Source organism: Anomaloglossus baeobatrachus, chromosome 3, assembly GCF_048569485.1.
Source record: "Anomaloglossus baeobatrachus isolate aAnoBae1 chromosome 3, aAnoBae1.hap1, whole genome shotgun sequence".
In the NCBI taxonomy this organism is placed as follows: domain Eukaryota; kingdom Metazoa; phylum Chordata; class Amphibia; order Anura; family Aromobatidae; genus Anomaloglossus; species Anomaloglossus baeobatrachus.
The window spans coordinates 214225168-214247135 of NC_134355.1; the positions used below are offsets into that span (position 1 = coordinate 214225168).

At 41.8% G+C, this 21968-nt stretch overlaps 1 protein-coding gene across 5 annotated transcripts in view; it reads left to right on the top strand.

Annotated features, from left to right (window-relative positions):
• Positions 1 to 16907, top strand: part of LOC142296298 (ras-related protein Rab-4A) — a 176540-nt gene extending 159633 nt beyond the window's left edge. For 2 of the 5 annotated variants that reach the window (XM_075339711.1, XM_075339713.1), the window contains 2 exons: positions 8958 to 9093; positions 15349 to 15436. In XM_075339711.1, the coding sequence (XP_075195826.1) occupies positions 8958 to 9073 (116 nt within the window). In that variant the 3' untranslated portion in view covers positions 9074 to 9093; positions 15349 to 15436. Of the gene's footprint in view, positions 1 to 8957; positions 9094 to 14242; positions 14634 to 15348 lie in introns of all 5 variants that reach the window. The other 3 variants (XM_075339710.1, XM_075339712.1, XR_012751617.1) reach the window with 2 other exon arrangements.
• The last annotated feature ends 5061 nt before the right edge of the window (positions 16908 to 21968 follow it).

Genomic DNA, 21968 nt, shown 5'->3' on the forward strand with positions numbered 1-21968 from the left:
TAATGGAACACGTTTTTGGAACAATTTTTTGAGGGTGACTGTTTTATACAAACATAATGCACAAGGCCCAGCAAATAAGACTGTTTCCCTGCAAAATCAAAAAAGTGTTTAACAATTACCATACTTTAAAAATTGCAGCAGCATCAGGGTGCTGCAATGCCCAGCCTGACATAGTTCTCATGGTTTACACCTCACATATATCCATAAGGCTGTGAGTTTGGGTCAGGAGTCCCGCGGTCAGCCTGGGCATGGCTGTCAGCATGAGTGGCCAATTCATCAAAGTTTTTAAAAGTCACAACATTTTTGAGCAATGCCAATTTGAACCTATTGCCACAATGGGTGGAGTTTGGCAGACGCTAGGGTGTTGCCATGCCCACTCATCCATTGCACTGCCAAGTGCCAGCATTTTCAGTAGCAGTTCTTCAATGGCACATAAAGACTCACACCAAATTCATTAATGTCAATGTGCAGGGAAAGGGAATCTGTCTGCAGGTTTTTGCTACCTCATCTGAGAGCAAAATGATGTAGGCAAATAGATACTGAATCTTAACAATGTGTCACTTAGATTATTGGCTGCAGCCGTTCTGACAATCTGAATTTTTAGATTTTGCATGGAGCGGAGCTGAGAAAGTCCTATCCCACCCACACCAGGCTCTCTATAGAGATTGTACTGTACATTGACAGTGAGGTGTCAATCAGAGGAGAGGCATGACAACTGCTATGCAGGTGACATTAAATTCCAATGATAGGTCCAGCTTGTGTCCTACTGCTTAACCCCTTCACGACCGGCCGATTTTTCGCTTTCCATTTTTTTTTCGCCATTCTTCTTCTGAGAGACGTAACTTTTTTAATTTTCAGTCAATATGGTCATGTGAGGGCTCATTTTTTGCGGAACGAGTTGTACTTTTAAATGAAACCATAAGTTTTACCATATAGTGTACTGTAAAACGGCAAAAAAATTCCAAATGCAGAAACATTGCAAAAAAAGTGCGATAGCACTATTGTTTTTGAGATTTTATTCACTGTGTTCACTATATGGTAAAACTGATGTGTGGGTGTGATGCTCAGGTCAGTGCGAGTTCGTAGACACCAAACATGTATAAGTTTACTTTTAAATAAGGGGTTAAAAAAAATCGGAAGTTTGTCCGAAAAAAGTGGTGCATGTTTTACGCCCTATTCCATGACCCGTAGCATTCTCATTTTTCGGGATCCATGGCTCAGTGACTGCTTATTTTTTGCATCTCATGCTGACTTTTTTGGGGGTTTTTTTCCAACGTTTTTATTAAATTTTTTCAATTTTTATAAACCTAACAAAGACCTTCATGGTTACAAAAGAAGAACATTCCTCTGACAGAATAAAACATAATAGGGGATATTGTCCCATCTTAAAATTCCATACTGCTCTTTGGTAAGCGATCATACATGTTGAACCAAAACAAAGTTTTTAAGAAATAGCATAGACAATACAGGTCATTTAGGTCGTTTAAAACCCGTGTCAACCCTAGGTGTTTCCGAAGTTGCTGACGTGTCTCGATATACCCTTATCTGCTCATCTTCTCTGCTCTCCACAACCCACTACTGGATGATTTTTAATTTACCCAAGTTGTCTTGGATATCATTCAGGAGATACCACTCTGAGTGTGTAAAAGGTGTCTTCACATTATTTATTTCTCCTGGGGTAAATTGGCGTTCAATAAAGTTTCTCCATCTCCCAAAAAACTTGCCTGTCGGCCTGTCTTTGTCCCTTTCCGCTGCCATTTTTTCGAGTCACAATAGGTTATGTAATTCGCCTATGACTTCCTTCATGGATGGGCTCTCTCTGTGTATCCAGTGTTTTAAAATACATCGTTTGGCTATCATGGCTATGTCTTGTAGTATTACAAATTTTTTCTGTCCCTGCGTCTCCGAACCCCCTCTTACTCCTTTCTCAAAGGAGTGAAAAATCCACACCATTAACTCTAAATTACTAGAAATTCCCCATGTTGCTCTAACAAATGCCCTAACTTGATTCCAAAACCCCTGAATTTTCTTACATTCCCATAATCCATGTAACATATCTGTTTTCTCTTCCTGACACTTAGGACATCGCATGTCTCTTCCTGGTATATTGAATCCCAAGATAGCCCTATGTAAGATTCTAAATTGAGTGTCCCTCCATCTCTCATTAGTGACATGTTTCCACACTTGTACCCAACCCTTCAATATGGTACCCACCACTTCTTGTCCTTTCAATTGTTTCCCCCAAGCTGTTAGGGTACGGCTATCTTCCCTAGATATAAGCACCCCCCGAAATATTCGGTAGATATGAGAGACATTGACACTTGCTACATCACCTTCCATAAGTTCATCAATCAAACTTCTGTTCAATTCCCTTCCAAGCTCACTCAGATCTCCAAGCACCCCAAATTTTAATTGTTCATATTGGATGATATGCGAGCTATTGAGGTCATACTTATCTAGCACTTCTTTGCCTGTCATCCACCTTCTCTCCTCCACATTCATAACGTCTTTCACCCACCTAATGCCCTTCTCTTTCCATCTAATAAACAGCTTGTTTTCTCTTCCCAATGGGAAGTTTGGAGATGCCCAAGGGTTCAAGTACTTAGATACTTTCCATGAAAGCCCCAGCTTCTTTCTCACTGATTTCCAGGTTAACATAGTGGTCTCGGAATATGATTGACCTCCTTTTGTGCCCTTCCACCTTGGACAGTGGAAAGTGTAGAATGGACGTCAAATCCCATGGTGGTGCATACTTGGCTTCCATACCGTAGTCTGAGTGCCTACTCGTCCCTCTCATCCAATCCAACACGTCTCATTATACACACCAGATTATATCCCCGAACATCTGGGAAGCTAAGTCCTCCCTCCTCCGCTGACTTAATCAGTGTACACAATTTTATTATGGGTTTCCTTCCCCTCCATACAAAATCCGCATATGCAGAGTTCAGTCTATTCACTTCCTTTAGTTTTAGTAATAACAGCATTGTCTGGAATGGATATAGTAATCTAGGAAAGCTCATCATTTTTATCAGGTGACATCTTGCCAGAAGTGGTAGAGGCAGACCCTTCATCCCTTAATTTGTGTTATAATTTTCCTTAGTAACGGTCCGTAATTTAGCTCATAGATCGATTCCACCGTTCTCCCCATATGTATTCCCAGGTATTTAATTGAAGTCTGTGCTATAGGGATGCCACAGAAACAACCCTCCCTTGTATTTCCCCCTGTTGGTCCTTGAGGCCCCCCTCAGAAACATGATCTCGCACTTTTTCTTGTTTAGCTTAAATCCCGATATTAGTCCAAATTTCTCAATCAAGGCTCTTGTGGTAAATCTGCACTGGGGTACCCCATATACAGTATAACATCAGCAGCAAAAAGCGCTATCTTTATTTCCATTTCCCTTATCTTGATCCCTTTAAAGCTTTTCTGTCCCTGTAAAAATTCTTGATAAAGGTTCAATTGCCAGGTTGAATAGGAGGGGAGATAGGGGGCAACCTTGTCTTGTTCCCTTCATCAAAGGGAAAATGTCTGATAAAAAGCCCGGAGTCCTAGCTCCCGAGTTGGCATATAGTGTTCTGATATAAAGTCTCATTTTGCCTACTAATCCTATGGCCTCCATTAGCTTGTCTAACCAGCTCCAGTTTACATTATTGAACACTTTTTCAGCGTCAAGAGTAACTAGGGCTGGTTTTGCCCCTTTCCCAGTACACTCTAATCTCACCGCGTCTAACACTAGAATTGTCTTCCGGATGTTAATGACAGCATTTCTCCCTTTAATAAACCCCACCCGGTGTTCTGTAATGATCCTCGGTAGAATCATGGCCAATCTGTTAGCCATGATCTTGGACATTATTTTTAAATCCTGGTTTATAAGTGATATGGGCCTATAGATAGAGGGATCATCTAGATCTTTGGTCCCCTTGGGGAGTAGTTTGATGTATGCTACATTAGAATTTTTGGGAATTTCCCCTCCTTCCAGGAATGCATTAAATACAACCGTAAGATCCGGCGAGATCAAATCCTTCATAGCCTTGTAAAATTCGCTATTAAAACCGTCAGGTCCCGGTGCCTTGTTGGTGTTAAGGTCCCCAATTGTTCTCATTACCTCCTCCACTGTAATAGGTGCATTCAGGGCACTCAAGTCTTCCTCATTTAACCTGGGCATGTGTGTTTGTCTCAGCCATTCTGCCTCGTCAGTCATGTCATTATCTCCTGGCCCATATAATTTTCTATAATAATCTCCCAGCAGTTTATTAATTTCCTTAGGGTCCGTGGTCACCCCTCCCCCCTTTGTTTTCAGTTTGGGGATCACTGTCATCTTTCTGCTGCCCCTTGCCAGGTTTGCCAACATTCTCCCCGCCTTGTTGCCGAATCTATGCAACTCAGCTTCTTTGTGCGACCAGAATAATTGTTCCTTCTTTTTGGCCCAATCGTCAAATCCCCTTTTCGCCTCCAACCATCTGTCTTCAGCTGTGGGAGATCTGTTTGCCAAGTACTTAGTGTAAGCTACCCGCACTGCTTCACTCAGGGCATTATAGTTTTCATTAGTTTTTCGTTTGATCATGGCCGCATACCCCATCAATCGACCCCTCAAGACCGCCTTTTCCGTTTCCCAATATAACACTGGTGTCCCTTTATGTTCCTTGTTGTCTTCTATGAATTCTCCCCACCACTCTTGCAGTATTTTTTGGAAGTTTTCTTGTCTAAGAAGAAACGATGGAAATCTCCATATGATATCTGTACCTCTCTTGAATTTTTCTCTAATGCCCAATCTCACTGGACTATGGTCTGATATCACCATGTTCTCTATCTCACAGTTTTGTACTCCATTCACTAGGTCTTGAGATATCCAGAACTGGTCAATACGTGACCAACTATCATGTGGGTGTGAAAAGTGCGTATATTCTCATGCGGATGCGTTAGTCTCCAGATATCTTTCAATCCTACATCTTCTAATGTTACCGCTCTATTGTCTGACCTCCTGTTCACGTTTCCTACCCCTCCTCCCTCCTCCTATCCTCCGCTGAGTCTGGAACTGTGTTAAAGTCTCCTCCCACTATTATGTTAGTCCCCCCCTCTGTTAGTAAGCTGGCCTTTATGCCTTCATGAAAGGAGTTCTGTTGTGCGTTTGGACTGTAACCATTATAAATACTAAGTTTGCCCGCTGGACTAATGATTAAGTGTTGCCACCTTCCCTGGTCATCAGCCTCTTGTGTCACTACTTCATGACTTGGTTGTTTATTTATTAGAATCATGGTACCCGCTTTCCTGCCTTGTGCCTCTGCCCCGTATACGGTGCCCACCCAGTGTTTCTTCATGCGGAAAAAATCCTCCTTCCCAAAGTGCGTTTCCTGTAATAGTGCAATGTCCGTTTTAAGTCTTTTCAGGTGTCTCAATATCATTGCTCGTTTGTTAGGAGATCTCAGACCTTTAACGTTCCACGTAATTATTTGTACCATGGTTGCTAATGCATTCTGCTTTTGCTGGTCCCTCTCCTGTGGGCCCTAGCCTCCCGATAGACGAGACAATCATCACTAAATACCTTGTTAGTCCCCCAAAGTTGATACTTCCCTTCCTAACCTTGTAAGTATAACAAAAGTAACAAAAAACAAGTAACTGTGAAACATGTTTTCCCTATCGAGAAATTTTTGCCACTTTTCACCATTTTAGTGACTTCCACTTTTCCTGGCCAAACCATTAAGCTCCCTAGTTCCCCCCCCCCACATTTTATCCCCGGACTATCATGAACGAGCCCCGAATGATATGAGGAGATTGAGACAATATGTTAAAACCTCTTAAGAAAAAGAGAAAATAAAAAAAAAATTCGGGTCCAACTTAGCTCTGAGTCCTGGAAACCATCCTGACGTTCAGATTAGATCCACTTCATTTGCGTCTGTATGGCGATCTTGAACAAAGGAAAGAGGAGGTGAGTGAAGAGGGGGAAAAAAGAAAAAAGAGTGGGAAGGTGAAGCAGGGAGTCAAAGGAGGAGGCCCAAAAATTGGCACATAACCTCCCCTTCCACCTCTCTCCTCGACAAAAAAGACGAAAGGGATCTAGTTGATTTCAGTTGTCCTGAATCTTCCCCAAGAGTTAGTCTCTGTGATCCGTGCGAGGAGTGTTGTGATCCTGGGCTTGTTCTCCTCTACTTTCTGCTCTCATCTTGCGCTTGCCCTCCGAGATGTTCCGGATCTTTTCCTGGGCTCATGGAGGATCTTCTTCTGTTGCTCCCTTCTTCACTAGATCCTTTTTTTTTGTCCATCTGGCCGGGACTTGTCTTGCTCTGCCATGATAGCATTTTCTGCTTCTTTATAATCTTTGTAGTAAGCAAACGAGCCATTGGGGTTTTTAACTTTTAGTGTAGCAGGGTACATCAGCTGACACTTTATTTTTTTGTTATATAGAAATGTGCAAATTTTGCGAAATTGTTTTCTTCTTCTAGATACTTCAGCCGAGTAATCTCCAAAAATCAGAAATCTATTGCCTTGGTAATGTAACGGGCGCTTTCGTTCTCTAAAGGCCCTCAGTATTTCCTCCTTGTGCTTGTAATCTAGATATTTATCTATCACCTCTCTAGCCCTCACCGGGTATTCTTGTTGAGATTCTGTTCCTCTCCCTTGTTCGCCTCTTGTTGCCGCAGTGGTCCCACTCTATGAGCCCTTGCTACTCTGAATTTTGCCTTTATGCCTAAGGCCTGAGGTAGCTCCAGCTCACATATATTGTACAGTTGCCCCAATGATACCGATTCTGGCAGCCCGACTATACGTAGATTATTTCGTCTCGACCGATTCTCCAAGTCTTCAGCCTTGTCTTTCAGATATTCATTAGACTTCACTAGACTTGCTATTTGTCCTTGCATATCCAAAATTGTTTCTTCAGAATCAGATATTCTCTGTTCCGTTTCTGCCAATCTAGATGCCTGGACGTTTATCTGCTTTTGCATAGCAGCCAATGATTTTTGTATGGTTGTCTCAATGACCACTTTGATCTCTTTTTAGACAGATGTGATGCCACTTCTTCAGCTAATTTTTTATAATCTATATTGAGCTCCTGGTTGTACTTGTTTTGGCCTCCAGGTGGTGCTATTGTCTTATATTTCTTATTTTGCACTGAGCTTTTACCTCTCTCTCCCAGCAGTAATTTGCATGCTTGAGACATTGGTGTTCCTGGCTGCTTCTTGTTTTCTTTACAGGGGGTATTAGTGTTTCTGGCATGTAGCTTCTGGTGAGGTCTTTCAGGATTAGGTCCCTTATTTTGCTTGATTATTTTCCTGTCTCTTCCTGCTGCTCCACTGTGCACCCTTTCCTTGTCAACTCCTCCTTCCCCTCTCTCGTCCTCTTCCATGTTGCCTTCATCTTCCCACTGAGATCCTCCCTCTTCTGTCCCCTGCATCCATCTCTCACCAGCCCCCTCCTCTTCTGTCTCATCGCTCACATCTCCTTTATCTCCCCCTCTCCTGATCTGTGTTACCGCGGCTTGCAGCTGGGACTCCGACCCCTCCTCCATCAGACTCTCCAGCGCCATGTTAATTTCTTCCTCCACACGCTGCACATCAGAATCATTGCTTCTCCAGGACGCCTCGCTGCAGCCAGCACTTCTCAGCAGGTACCGCTCCATGCCTGCTGACTTCTGATTCCCCACTGCGGTCTTTTTGTCTCATCCACGTGTCCGGGTGAGTTCCCCTCTATGCTGTCACCTCAGCCAGGACCGGATCCGGAAGCCCATGTTGACGTTTTTAATGGTTCCATTTTTGCGCAGATGCAACGTTTTGATCGCCTGTTATTGCATTTTGCGCAAAAGTTGTGGCGACAAAAAAGTAATTTTGGCGTTTGGAATATTTTTGTCGCTACGCCGTTTACTGATCAGATTAATTGATTTTATATTTTGATCGGGCGTTTCTGAACACTGCGATACCAAATGTGTTTTTTATTCTTTTAACCCTTTAATTTTCCATGGGGCGAAAGGGGGGTGATTTGAACTTTTAGGGGTTTTTGTTTTTTGTTAATTTTTTCACTTTTTTTTTTTTTTTACCCCATTTTTTTTTTTTTCTTTTCAATTTTACTAGTCCCGCTAGGGGGCTATAGCGATCAACAATCCGATCGCTCTGCCCTATCTGCTGATCACAGCTACACAGCTATAAACAGCAGATACGCTCACTTTCTGATTCACTCGGCTCCGGGCCGAGTGAAACTGAAAGTAATTCATGGCTGGTACAGGAGTCATCACATGACCCTGTGCTACCATGACAACTACCGGAAGTCACGTGATCACGTCATGTGACTTCCGGTATGGGGCGGTAAGTAAAAGTTTACCGCGATCACGATTATAATGGCGCTGTCACATATTGACAGCACCATTTAAGGGGTTAAACGGCACGAGCAGATAACTATTCTGCTCGTGCCTAGCAGGCACACCTCTCAGCTGTGAAAATCAGCTATGTGCGCCGATCGCGGCATGCTGCCGGCGGCAGACTGCAGGCAGTAACATTATGACCGCTAGGACGTAAAATTACTGCCCGCGGTCATTAAGGGGTTAAACAAACATTCCAGGAAAACCGACAGAACCTTGACAAGTCAGGCATCCCTGAATTCTGTTAACTCTTGCAGCATGCTGTCTTCAGCTTACATTGCAAAAACCTGCTGACAAATTCTGTTTCATGAATTATGAGCATTAGACTAATTGCTATGCCTGTCATAATGAATCTGCTGCAAGGAATCCAAATATAGTTTGTGTTTGGGCATAGCAGCCCAAAATGAATGTGAATGTGAATGAACTGAATGTGCTTCAGTTTTGTTTTTGTTATTTAAATTTCCTGAATCCACCAAACTGTTTTGTTGGGTTTTTTTGTATAGAATTCAAGCAGGTCTAGAAATAAATGTGTTGTCTTTATTCTGCTATGTCTTATTCAGTTGTGTGTGTCTGATTTTTTTGGAATTCATATTTGTGATCTTTTCATATCAGGTGAGCTTGATCCAGAAAGAATGGGGTCAGGTATACAGTATGGGGATGCTGCTTTACGACAGCTGAGATCACCACGCCGCTCACAAACCCAAAGCGTTCAGGAATGTGGCTGCTAGAATCAATTCTTAGACACAAGGTAAAATAAATCCAAGTAGGTTAATAATTTTATAACTTCAAGATCGGCTAGTAACCTCAGGCTAGTACTAGTCTATAGTGAGCCAGTCACCTTGGAGGGATGTGCAGAAAGCAGGCACAACAATGATGTCACCATATGGTGTAGGTCTGAGTACAGGAGGAAACAGTGCTGGAGGCAGATTTCTTAAGACTGGCGTTGGCATTGAGCATGCCATGCCCACATAAAGGGCTTGCTAAAGTACGATGCGTGCCACATAAATAATTTTGCATATCTTTTTTATGGCATGCGCCTCTGTCCATCTGTCCAGAATTACCGTATTTTTCGTTCTATAAGGCGCACCGGATTATAAGGCACATTAGCAATGAGCACCTGCTAAGGCACCTAGGTTCATATATAAGGCGCACCGGATTATAAGCCGCAGGCATTAAGTTCATGACAGCTACGAACAGGCCGGGCTGATCTCCGGAGTTCAGATAAGAGCACTGGACATCAGCAAGGCCTGTCTGCAGCTGTCATGAACTGAACCGCAGTCGCCGGGGAATCAATCACTCGGTGCTCGCGATACAGTCTAGGCTGCACTCTGGAGCTCAGGTGAGAGCTCCGGAGTGCAATGCAGGTAACTGAATCCAGGCCTGGCATTACTGGAGATTCCTCCAATAGCCAGTCCGACGCTGCTCTTATATACAGCATTCTAACATGCTGTATATAAGATTGCAGGCTGCGCTGTAGAACATAAAAAACTCTTTACTCAGCTAAACCAGTCGCTCCGCTGCTGGTTGGCCAGATGGGGGCGCTGTTCTGTGGGATCGGCGCCTTTTTCTTTCGGTCATCTTGCTCCTTTGTCTTCTGAAGCCTGTGTGCATGACGCATCCACGTCATACACACTCGCCGACACTGAGGTCCTGCGCAGGCGCCCTTTGATCTGCCCTGCTCAGAACAGATCAAAACACGGTATTGTAGTGCGCCTGCGCAGGACCTCAGTGCCTGCGAGTGTGTATGAGGTGTACATGTCATGCACACAGGCTTCAGAAGACAGAGAAGCAAGATGGCCGAAAGAAAAGGCGCCAGTCCCGGAGAACAGCGCCGCCGATGTGGTCAACCAGCATCGGAGCGACCGGTTTGGGAGAGTAAGCATGTCTCTTAACAGGAGGCATGATGCTCGCTTGTATTCATATATAAGGCGCACCGAGAAAATCATAGGCTTTTATGTGCGCCTTATAGTCTGAAAAATACGGTAATACTCCAGTCAGATAAAACACAGGGTGAATCACTCTACTTTACCAGGAAAATTGGCTGTAGTTTCTAAAAGAGATGATCTAGAATACTGACATTTAGAGGTAACAGGGACTTTGTCACACACCTACTCCATGTAAGTTCTGTCACTTGATTAGGATTGAATCCATCTAGTCTTGGCTGCATTTATTTACCTAGAACTTTAGTATCTAGCCATTGCTATATACAGCTGCATCCATTATGATCAGCTTGTTATTTAGGTTAACTTAAATTTACTCTACTCTAGTGGTCACTTATATGAAAGTATACTGAAAGTATTCAGACCCCTTTCAATTTTTAAGTCTGTTTCATTGCAGCCATTTGGCAAATTCAAAAAAGTTCATTTTTTTTTCTCATTAATGCACCCCATCTCGACAGAAAAAAAAGAAATGTAGAAATTTTTGCAAAGTTATTAAACAAGAAAAACTGAAATATCACATGGTCAGAAGTATTCAGACCCTTTGCTCAGACACTCATATTTAGGTCACATGCTGTCCATTTCCTTGTGATCTTCCTTGAGATGTTTCTACTCGTTCATTGGAGTCCTGCTGTGTTTAATTAAACTGATAGGACTTGATTTGGAAATGAACACACACCTGTCTATATAAGCTCTCAGCTATATATCTCTCAGCTCACAGTGCATGCCAGACCAGATGAAAATCATGAGGTCAAAGGAACTGCCCAGAGGGAGCTCAGAGACAGAATTGTGGCAAGGCACAGATGTGGCCAACGTTACAAAATAATTTCTGAAGTACTCAAGGTTCCTAAGAGCACAGTGGCCTCCATATTCCTTAAATGGAAGAAGTTTGGGACCACCTGAACTCTTCCTTGACCCGGCCGTCCAGCCAAACTGAGCAATCGTGGGAGAAAAGCCTTGGTGAGAGAGGTAAAGAAGAACCCCAAGATCACTGTGGTTGAGCTCCAGACATGCAGTAAGGAGATGGGAGAAAGTTCCACAAAGTCAACTATCACTGCAGTCCTCCACCAGTCAGGCCTTTATGGCAGAGTTGCCTGACTGAAGCCTCTCCTCAGTGCAAGATATATGAAAGCCCCCATAGAGTTTGCAAAAAAAACACATAAAGGACTCCCACACTATGAGAAATAAGATTCTCTGGTCTGATGAGCCGGAGATAGATTTTTTTTTTCTGTGATAATTGTAACCGGTATGTGTGGAGAAAACCAGGCATTGCTCATCACCTGCCCAATACAATCTCAACAGTGAAACATAGTGGTGGCAGCATCATGCTATGGGGGTGTTTTTCAGCTGCAGGGACAGGACAACTGGTTGCAATTGAAGGAATGATGAATGTGGCCAAGTACAGAGAAATCCTGAAAGACAACCTCTTCCAGAGTGCTCTGGACCTCAGGCTTGGCCGAAGGATCAACTTCCAACAAGACGATGACCCTATGCACACAGCTAAAATCACAAAGGAGCGGCTTCAGAACAACTCTGTGACCATTCTTGACTGGCCCAGCCAGTACCCTGACTTAAACCCAATTGAGCATCTCTGGAGAGATTTGAAAATGACTGTCCACCAACGTTCACCATCCAACCTGACGGAACTGGAGAGGATCTACAAGGAAGAATGGCCGAGGATCTCCAAAGCCAGGTGTGAAAAACTTGTTGCATCATTCCCAAGAAGACTCATGGCTATACTAGCTCAAAAGGGTGCTTCTACTCAATACTGAGCAAAGGGTCTGAATACTTATGATCATGTGATATTTCAGTTTTTCTTGTTTAATAAATTTGCAAAAATTTCTACATTCCTGTTTTTTTCTATCAGGATGGTGTGCAGAGTGTACATTAATGAGGAAAAAAATGCTTGAATTTACCAAATGGCTGCAATGAAACAGAGTGAAAAATTTAAAGTGATCTGAATACTTTTCATACACATGTATATACTGAATTTGATGCTTACATTTAGAATTTTTAGTTGCAATACTAGGCACATATTCACTTTGTATACAGTGGTGGTTATATTTGATCTTTTGTACTGATTATGTATTTATATACTGCCAGTCTACAAATGTTTTATTTTTGATTCATTTTTGTGAATTGGATTCATATGTAATTTATTATACTTCAAAAATGAAGGAAAAAAAATTGTTTCACAGCCCCTTCATATGGTGACGTCTGTAGATTTATTTGGTTTTAATTGTCATTAATAACAAATTATTTTTAGGCCAAATACTATTTTTTTTTTTTTCTCGGTTAATAATTTTCCCAGTTTACGGCCTTAGATATTGTATTTTATGGGTATAAAGTTGTAATGACATTTAGTCTGTACATACTTTGGTTCATTAGAAACTGATGTTTTAAAGCAGGTGTTGAGAATGTCCACTGTATCCTAGCACATCTGCACGCACTGTTCCGTATTTTTTTAATGTATTCTGCAGAACGTCTGGGTCATAACCTGAACTTATCGCTGTCTGCTCTCTCGGAGTGCCTGCAGTGTTCGTGGATTGTTACTGTACACCTGACCTTTCAAATGTCCCCAAAGGAAAAAATCAGTCGGTGTTAATTCAAGCGATCTTGATGGCCATAAATCCTTGGAGATTACTGTCTCATCAAAGAAGACTTTTACTCTCTGTAATGATGACAATTGATGTGTGACACATTGCACCATCCTTTAGCAAGTAGTCCTTTCTACGTTAATCATCCCGCTAATTGAAGAAGGTTTGGAGGATTTCCATGTACACTGCTGTTGTCGCTGTTGCTTAAATATGGCTCCAATTATGAACCACCTGTAAGTTGCACACCAACTAACAACTTTTTCTGGTTGAAGGTGCGTCTCATAAAGAGTGTGCAGGTTGTAAGCTACCCAAATACAGATGTTTTGTTAATTGATATAGCCAAATAGGTGAAACTAGGCTTTGTCAGTGTACCACATACAGTCCAATATGTTTTATTTTTCAGCAGTGAATGTCTGGAGCCATTGACTACTACGAATTCTTTTCTCTTGATCTAGCCTTTTCAATTCCTATGTGACTGTACGGGTGAAAAAAAACTTTTCTTGGCCACATGTTAACATGTGGAATGCAGGATGGGAAAGTCTGTGCAATGATTTACGTGGAGATGCTAGAAGTGGCTGTTTCATGTCTTGAATTGTTTCCTCAGACATTTTCGGACGTCATCCAACATGTCTATAATGTACTGTTCCTGTACGCTCCAGGTTTTCACCAATGAGAGAATGCACTGTTTGGATGGCGGATTTTGACCTTCAAACTTCTTCAGAGACTCACTCTGGCATCTTCTTAAAGGACTCCGTTTTCCCTATATGTTTTCACAATGAAAACACGCTCCTGCAAACTGTTTATGTACATTTTTTTAACAAATTAAGAAATTTGGCAGGAGTGAAATGCAAGCTCCACACCTGAACTACTGACACTCAGAAAGGCGTGCAGCAAGTCTGTCTCATAGTGGAAATGACTGGCAAGATGACCAGTTGAGACCACGGAGTGTGAGGATGTTTCTCGTCGATGAGCTTTATTACACTCTTGCTTCTCATTAACCAAAGTATGTATAGTGCAGATTTCAGTACGGTCAACCGTCTTTTAGAAGTTGCAGCAATTTTTCCAGGTAAAGTAGCAAATGAATCATCCTGTATGCCAAAGGAAAATTTTGAGTCTTAAGAGTTGGTTGGGGAACGCAAGATAAAATAGAAAGTGAATCCAGCGGAGAATAAGTTCTTTGTGTATTTTATTATCAAAATGCCCCTCAAAAGTATAATTTTCTGTATATTTTTGCTGATTTTTAAGGTATAAAATACATGCAATACGTTCCAACATCAAATCAGTGACTTTATCAGGTTTTTGAAATTGATATTTCTTGGCACCACAGAGACCATCGGATTTGCATTTTCTGCTTATATTTCAGGATTACATTTTAAATGTCATCCAATAGTGCAGACCTGGACAAATTCTGGCCCATGGGACACATTCGGCTATTTGGACTAGAATAGTCAAAGGGCTGATAACACAACTAAGGAGTAGTACCTTGTTGGCGGCAATCCAGTGGGCACCTACCTGTGTAGACCTAACTCTTATAATGGAAGTCAGGTGACAATACGACATTAAAGAAGGAGGGGAAAGGCACATGTTGGGAAAGAAAAGAGCAAGCATGGGAACAAGATAAATAGCGGGAGCAGGAGAAAGAGCGGGATTGAGACCGAAACAAACAGAGACTGTGACAAGGATAAAAGACCATGGATATATCATAGTAAGAATTCTATCTGATCAACTTACATCTCTGCTAATTATTCTTAAGGGTGAGTAACAGGAGTAGTATAATTTTACAGCTTTTAAAAAAATGTATAATATAATATATAAAGCTGTATATTATATGGTTTTGAATAGTTGCTTCAGGTAACCATACATGTTACAATAAACCCTATCATAACATGCAGTAGCAGCTAATTGACATGTCTAATATTAAAAATAATTATTCTCATTATGTATATTATGTTCAGCTTATTAGTTTGATCCTCCACAGCAGCCATGGTCTCTCACATGGCCTCTTAGAAATCTGAATTGCTCACCCCTGCTGCAGAGTGAGAAATCAAGCGGATAAGAAACATTTGGGGGCTAATTGGGATACAAGTACATTGTAATTTCCGAGAACAACTACTGGTGCTAATTCATGGCTACCACTGTCCATATCATTTAGAAGGAACTGCAATTTTATAAACTTTACTGAGCAGTGTTATAAGTAATAGTTTATTACGTAGTGGTATGGACTCTTTCTTGGCTATAAGTGAAAATGGAAATCTCATGTTTTTAGATCTCTGTAGCACCATTTCACAAATAATTCTTTCATCTAGGAGCATTTTTCCCTGCTGACGTAATTCGGCATTAGTAACTCATACAGTCCTGTTGCATTTCCCCCCTTACTTTCTGAGCTATTCTGAATATGTAAGAACGTGATGTTTGGTACACCGTGTTTCTCATATGTTTTTTTTTTGTTTTTGTTTTTGTTTTTTTTAGGTGTATATATCAATCTAGGACTTAAGATAAAGATACTTTCTGACATTTCCCTACTACTTTTTCTGGAGGACTTGAACTCTGAAGGACTTGTTGATGAGCAGCACGAGCAGCACAAGAGTAGCAAAGTGGTGTGGTGAACACTAATGTACCCTAGACTGTAAAACTGGTGTCTGAAAAGATTTACAGGATAATATGATTAACTTTATGAATTATATCTATATGGTTTTCTATTGCATTTTGCTCTGTCTGCACACAACTTGTATTCTACATTACTCTTAGAAGTTCATTTTAAGAGCACGGCCTGGAAAATATGCTTTTTTTTTTTTTTTTGCTCATTAGTGTAGGAACAGAAGAATGTCTTACTAGCTTTTTTGCTGTGTGAAATAAAATCCCAAATCCTCTTTTATCTACTGACTTCCATAACTAATATGAAGGACGCCCCTCCCAAGGCCTCGTGTGGGCAGTAGTGGTGATTTATATGCATAATTGGCTAACAAATTTTTTGTAAAGTGTATATCGGATAGCCTTTCCATCATTTCTTACTTTCTGACAACTACAGTATGAATTGTTCTCCTTCTCTTGCGCAGTGACAGATGAAAGGCTTAAGGCCTCCTTCACACGCACTTTTTTTTTCCTCCATAATTAAACATTTGTAAGAACACTTATTTTTTTTTTTGTGGAGTTTTCTTGCCACATGCACCTTTCTGTTCTTTGGAAAATGCTTCATAAACTTGTCAGAGCAAGCTGGATTAAAAATAAATACCACTGAAAGCAATCAGAGGAGTATGAAGTGCATTCCATATTGCACTATGAACTGTAGCTTCTGGTCGTAATGGTGGAAAAAATAGAAACCACAAAAAAAGGTGAAAAACACTTGAGGGTGGTATCTGTAAATGGAGTCACCTCTGTTTATGGTAAAAGGTCTAATAATTTTTAATATATTTAAGAAACTTAAATTTTTCACAGTTTTAATACTGAAATTTACCTCCACATTTCCATCATCTACTTAGAAAGTGGTGAGGTCCTGACATGCAAACATGACAACGGGTTGGTTTTGCACAAAAATTGCAATATTTTAAAATCTACTAGTTATCTGAATTTTGTGTACTGTTACATATTCTGAATCATTTGTGCTTTTGCTTTATTATGCTTTAGAGGAGGCGCAGACACAGAAAAAAGGGGCCCCCAGTGCAAGGCCAGTATATGGGCCCTTTACAGTCCAGTAGTTCATCATACTGCAACCCTCTTTGTCTGTGACAATCTGCTGCTTTTTAGGTGGAAACGGGCCCCCTTACTACCTGGGCCCCTGAGTGATTGCACAGGTTCTACCAATGATTTGTCTGCCTCTGCTTTAGAGTGCTATCAAGATTTTACTTTGCTAGATGTATGAAAAATAGTTTACCTTCCTTTTGTGGTGACATACTGTTTAACTGGTAATACTTGCCTGTCAGTGCTAGTTATAAATAATTACTGTATTATGAGGCACATACTTGGAATCAACAGCATGTTTAAATAAAAATCAATGTCCCCAATAAATCTTTGGGGCTTATATTATAAAACGGTGTCTTGTCAATTATCAGTCAGCTGTATAAGTAGATGTATTGGTAATTCAAGTATTCTGGTGCTCCGCAAGGTGATAATGTAGAGATTAACTATGCCATTGACAAGGAAAACCTTTCTGCACAGGGCACTAGTAGGCTATGTTCAGAGTTTTTTGAGAAGTCTTTTGAAGCAACCATGCCTGAAAAATTGTTGGAAATTTGAAAGACACTTTACAATACAAATGAATAGGAAATCACCTGCTGTTCATATGTTTAGTCTTTTGAGCGTGTTTCTTCCACTTAAGATTTTGAGAAAAGGCCAGGTGGGAGTGCATGTCACTTTTATGCAGGATCTCTTGATGGAATCTGCTCCAAAGAACAAAAGGCTGCAAAAAAAAAGTCAAAACGCTTGCAACACTCTTCATAGCTGCTTCAGGAATAGTAAAATACTTCATAAACTCTCCAAAGAAGCAGCATTTCTTGAAGAGGCATCCATTAGAAAGCATGTTGTTTTTATCCTCTTCAAAGCAAATCTGTGTGCACATACCCTTACACAGTCATTGTGGCGCCCTTGAAAATTTCTCAAATCTTCAGATTAACAGCGCTGTTGACACAATCCATGTTCCAGCATTCACTAGATTACCAAAACTGTCCTGGTATTTGGCATTGAAAAGGGACATGTGGATCTGTCATTAGTCAACCTGTTTTGCAACTAAAGGATTTTTATTTTATTTTTTTCTTGTTCAGCTTTAAAAACAAAGTAACAACATTTTTAAAATTCTCATTGTAAGCATTTTTTAGACACATGACAAAAATACAGGTTTTTCTTCATCACACCACTACACAAAATGTTGAATAAAGCACAAACAACAAGTCTTTTGTATGGAAACATGGTATCAATGAAAAAGTTATCATAAGAATAAAGGTAAAAAAAAACCCTTCTGTTAATTTCTTCATTTTGTCTGACACAAATCTGAATTCTAGGTTCAGATTCATCTTGTGCTTTATGCTGAGTATTTTCTACTTTATTTAGTATTTTCTATTTTATTGGTGTGGTTTTTTTGCTTTTATTTCTCTTGGCATTGTCTATTTTCTCTGAGCAAAAAACGCAGCATCTTATAGTTCCAACAAAATGTATTGGATTTAGAAACCGCTCATGCCCAAAATGCTTTTTTTATGCAGCATAAACACTGACTTGTGGTGCGTTTACAGTTCACAACATGTTAATTTCTTTTGCAAGTACAGAATTTTATGTTCAGTTTTTCCCCAAAGACTTGCATTAGATGCCTAAAATTTGCAGTTAAACGCATATAATCTACACATAGGTATAGATTAATAAAGTTTTCTCAAAAGTCAAATAAGAGGATGGATGAAAAACGAAGCGGTGATACTTAACTCCTTCCCAACATGGTCAGTTTCCGTTATTTTATTTTTGTTTTTTTCCTTCATTTCTTCCACGGGCCATATCTTTATTTTTCTATCCACATAACTATGAGTAGTGATGAGCGAACTGCTCGGTACTATGTAAACTAATACAAATCATCAAAATGCTTCTTATGCTTACAGAGTATAATAGAAGTCAATGGAAACTCAAGCATTTTTCTGGAAGATTTACACTCCACTAGTAATTAGGGCATGTTGTTTGCAGGAAGAGTTGCATTTTTGAATGACACCATCTATTTTTCCCACATAACCTGCTGGAGAACAGCAGAAAATAATTTCAAGTGTGGTGAAATTGCAAAAGAACAAAAACCCCAACAATTCTGGTATTTTTGCTTTTCAGGAAGTACTTTTTACGGCCTACATTTTATGGTGATTACAGGGATACCAGATTTGTCCCGATTTTTATTATTTTAGTGTTAACAAAAAAAGCAGAAATTTGTATAAAATGAAAAATGGCAAGATAATAGATTTTTTTTTTTATTTTAAAGATCTGCAATGTTTATATTTTTCGTCATTTTGAAGCTTTTTTTATTTCTGTTTTTCAGCGTTTACCGAGCGGCTTCCAGTAATTTTATACTTTGACAGATTGGACTTTTGTAGACAAGGCAATATACATTGTCAAGAAATGGCATTTTGCTACTAGCAATTTGTCACAAATGCCACTCTATGGCCAACTTATCATGAATATACTCACTCGCAAAACACATGCCTTAGATGCTACTCTACAGGGGGATTCTGCTTCTCACACTCACCTGTCCGCTCACCTATCGCAATAGGCTGAATATGAGCTAAGCACAATCCATGATCAGTTGTCAAATCCACATCACACTTTTAGCTGCTATACTTTTCCATTTTGATAGGACAGTTAGACGCCTGCACTTGGTCACACACGCTACACAGCTTTTCTAAGCAATTAACAAATACTCTCTTGCAGTCTGGCATACATGGTAACATAGCCAAGCTACACTCGCCCTCTTTGTGGGTACATTTTTGAGCAGCAAGGAACAAACGTTTTATATTTAATATACAAAAAAATACATTGCTTAAAAAAATGAATAATTAAAGCCACACACAGGCAAAATAGTGTAAAGTAAAAGGGATATAATACAGATATATCTTACGCATTAGATCCATGAGAGCTTCTGGCAGAGGAGAACGCTGCATGAAATATGGACAGGTGTGCAATACTCGTTGCTTATCCTGGTGTCTGACAATGATCTTCAGTAGATCAAATGTTATAAAGGGGTCTACCAAACCCCTCACACTTCCCTCCAATGTAGGACCAAAATATTTTGTAATATCATATGCGAATGTTCCCTGACTGTGGATATATCTATGGATTTTGTCACACTTGTATTATATAGATATGGCATGGAAAATATTGTACTTCCTGTTGTCGGCTTAGATCAGGGGTAAGGAAGTTTCCCAAGGACCGCAGTGCTCCTGCGGCATCCGTGTCTTGCTGGCTGTTGGCGCTTTAAACCCTGTATGCAGCGTGTTCAATTCTGAATGCTGCGATGCACACCCACCAACCTGGAAGGAGCCCATACGTTCTAGGCTCAACCATGCAAACACTGGAGGATTACATCCTCGTGCTGGCCAATGCCAGTGTGAAAACTTTCTTTGTGGGTGGAGTAAGCCTGCAATGTGCTCTGGTCCCACAGAAGAGGACTGCTGCCACAGCGTCCTCCAGGTATGTTTGTGCTTCTAGCCTCACCAGGCCTCTGTGTGACACTTCAGCTTCCCCAGGCATGTGTGTGGCCCTTCAGCCTCCCCAGGCCTGTGTGTGATCCTTCAGCCTCCCCAGGCCTGTGTGTGACCCTTCAGCCTCCCCAGGCCTGTGTGTGACCCTTCAGCCTCCCCAGGCCTGTGTGTGACCCTTCAGCCTCCCCAGGCCTGTGTGTGACCCTTCAGCCTCCCCAGGCCTGTGTGTGACCCTTCAGCCTCCCCAGGCCTGTGTGTGACCATCCAGCCTCTCCAAGGCTGGTGTGTGCCACTGCAGCCTCACCAGGCTGGTGTGTGCCACTGCAGCCTCTCCAGGCCTCTGTGCATGCCACTGCAGCCTCTCCAGGTCGCTGTGCGTGCCCCTGCAGCCTCTGTGTGTGGCCTTTCAGCCTCCCCAGGCCTGTGTGTGGCCCTTCAACCTCCCCAGGCCTGTTTGTGATCCTTCAGCCTCCCCAGGCCTGTGTGTGCCCCTCCAGTGACTATGTAAGGGGAATACATGAAATAGCAGAAACTGCTGTGTGAATACTGACTTGAAAAATCCAATAGCTATATGCAAGAGTGAAAATGTGAAAAATGGAATCTGCATTACTGCCATGAACATATGAATCAAGAGAAATTTAGCTACTGAATTGATCAATGCAATAGAGCCCCAACACTACGCCAAAGTATTTCTCTACGTTGGGGTCCCTAGCTTGTGTGTGTCCTCTCATGCAGTTAAAAAACTTACCGTGTATGGTTGGGGAGGGTTCACAAACGAAAAAATACTAACAAATAGGAATAACGTTTGGAACACCATTCTAAGTCCGAACTGGGTGCAAAAACCTAAAAAAAACCACTGTTTTTTTAGGTTTTTGCACCCAGTTCGGACTTAGAATGGTGTTCCAAACGTTATTCCTATTTGTTAGTATTTTTTAGTTTGTGAACCCTCCCCAACCACACCTATTGCCAATCCATATCATACGCATAAATAGCCTGGGTCTCAGCTTCCCATACACGGTAAGTTTTTTAACTGCATGAGAGGACACACACAAGCTAGGGACCCCAACGTAGAGAAATACTTTGGCGTAGTGTTGGGGCTCTATTTCATTGATCAATTCAGTAGCTAAATTTCTCTTGATTCATATGTTCATGGCAGTAATGCAGATTCCATTTTTCACATTTTCACTCTTGCATATAGCTATTGGATTTTTCAAGTCAGTATTCACACAGCAGTTTCTGCTATTTCCTGTATTCCCCTTACATAGTCACTGGTGTGCATACCTTATCTCCCCATAGTGATGTTTTTTTAGGTTTTTGCACCCAGTTCGGACTTAGAATGGTGTTCCAAACGTTATTCCTATTTGTGTGTGCCCCTCCAGCCTCTCCAGGACTGTGTGTGCCCCTCCAGCCTCTCCAGGACTGTGTGTGCCCCTCCAGCCTCTCCAGGACGCTGTGTGCCCCTCCAGCCTCTCCAGGGCTGTGTGTGCCCCTCCAGCCTCTCCAGGGCTGTGTGTGCCCCTCCAGCCTCTCCAGGGCTGTGTGTGCCCCTCCAGCCTCTCCAGGGCTGTGTGTGCCCCTCCAGCCTCTCCAGGGCTGTGTGTGCCCCTCCAGCCTCTCCAGGGCTGTGCGTGCCCCTCCAGCCTCTCCAGGGCTGTGCGTGCCCCTCCAGCCTCTCCAGGGCTGTGCGTGCCCCTCCAGCCTCTCCAGGGCTGTGCGTGCCCCTCCAGCCTCTCCAGGGCTGTGCGTGCCCCTCCAGCCTCTCCAGGGCTGTGCGTGCCCCTCCAGGGCTGTGTGTGCCCCTCCAGCCTCTCCAGGGCTGTGTGTGCCCCTCCAGGGCTGTGTGTGCCCCTCCAGCTTCTCCAGGGCTGTGTGTGCCCCTCCAGTCTCCCTAGGCCTGTGTGAGCCCCTCCACCTCCTCAGGGCTGTGTACCC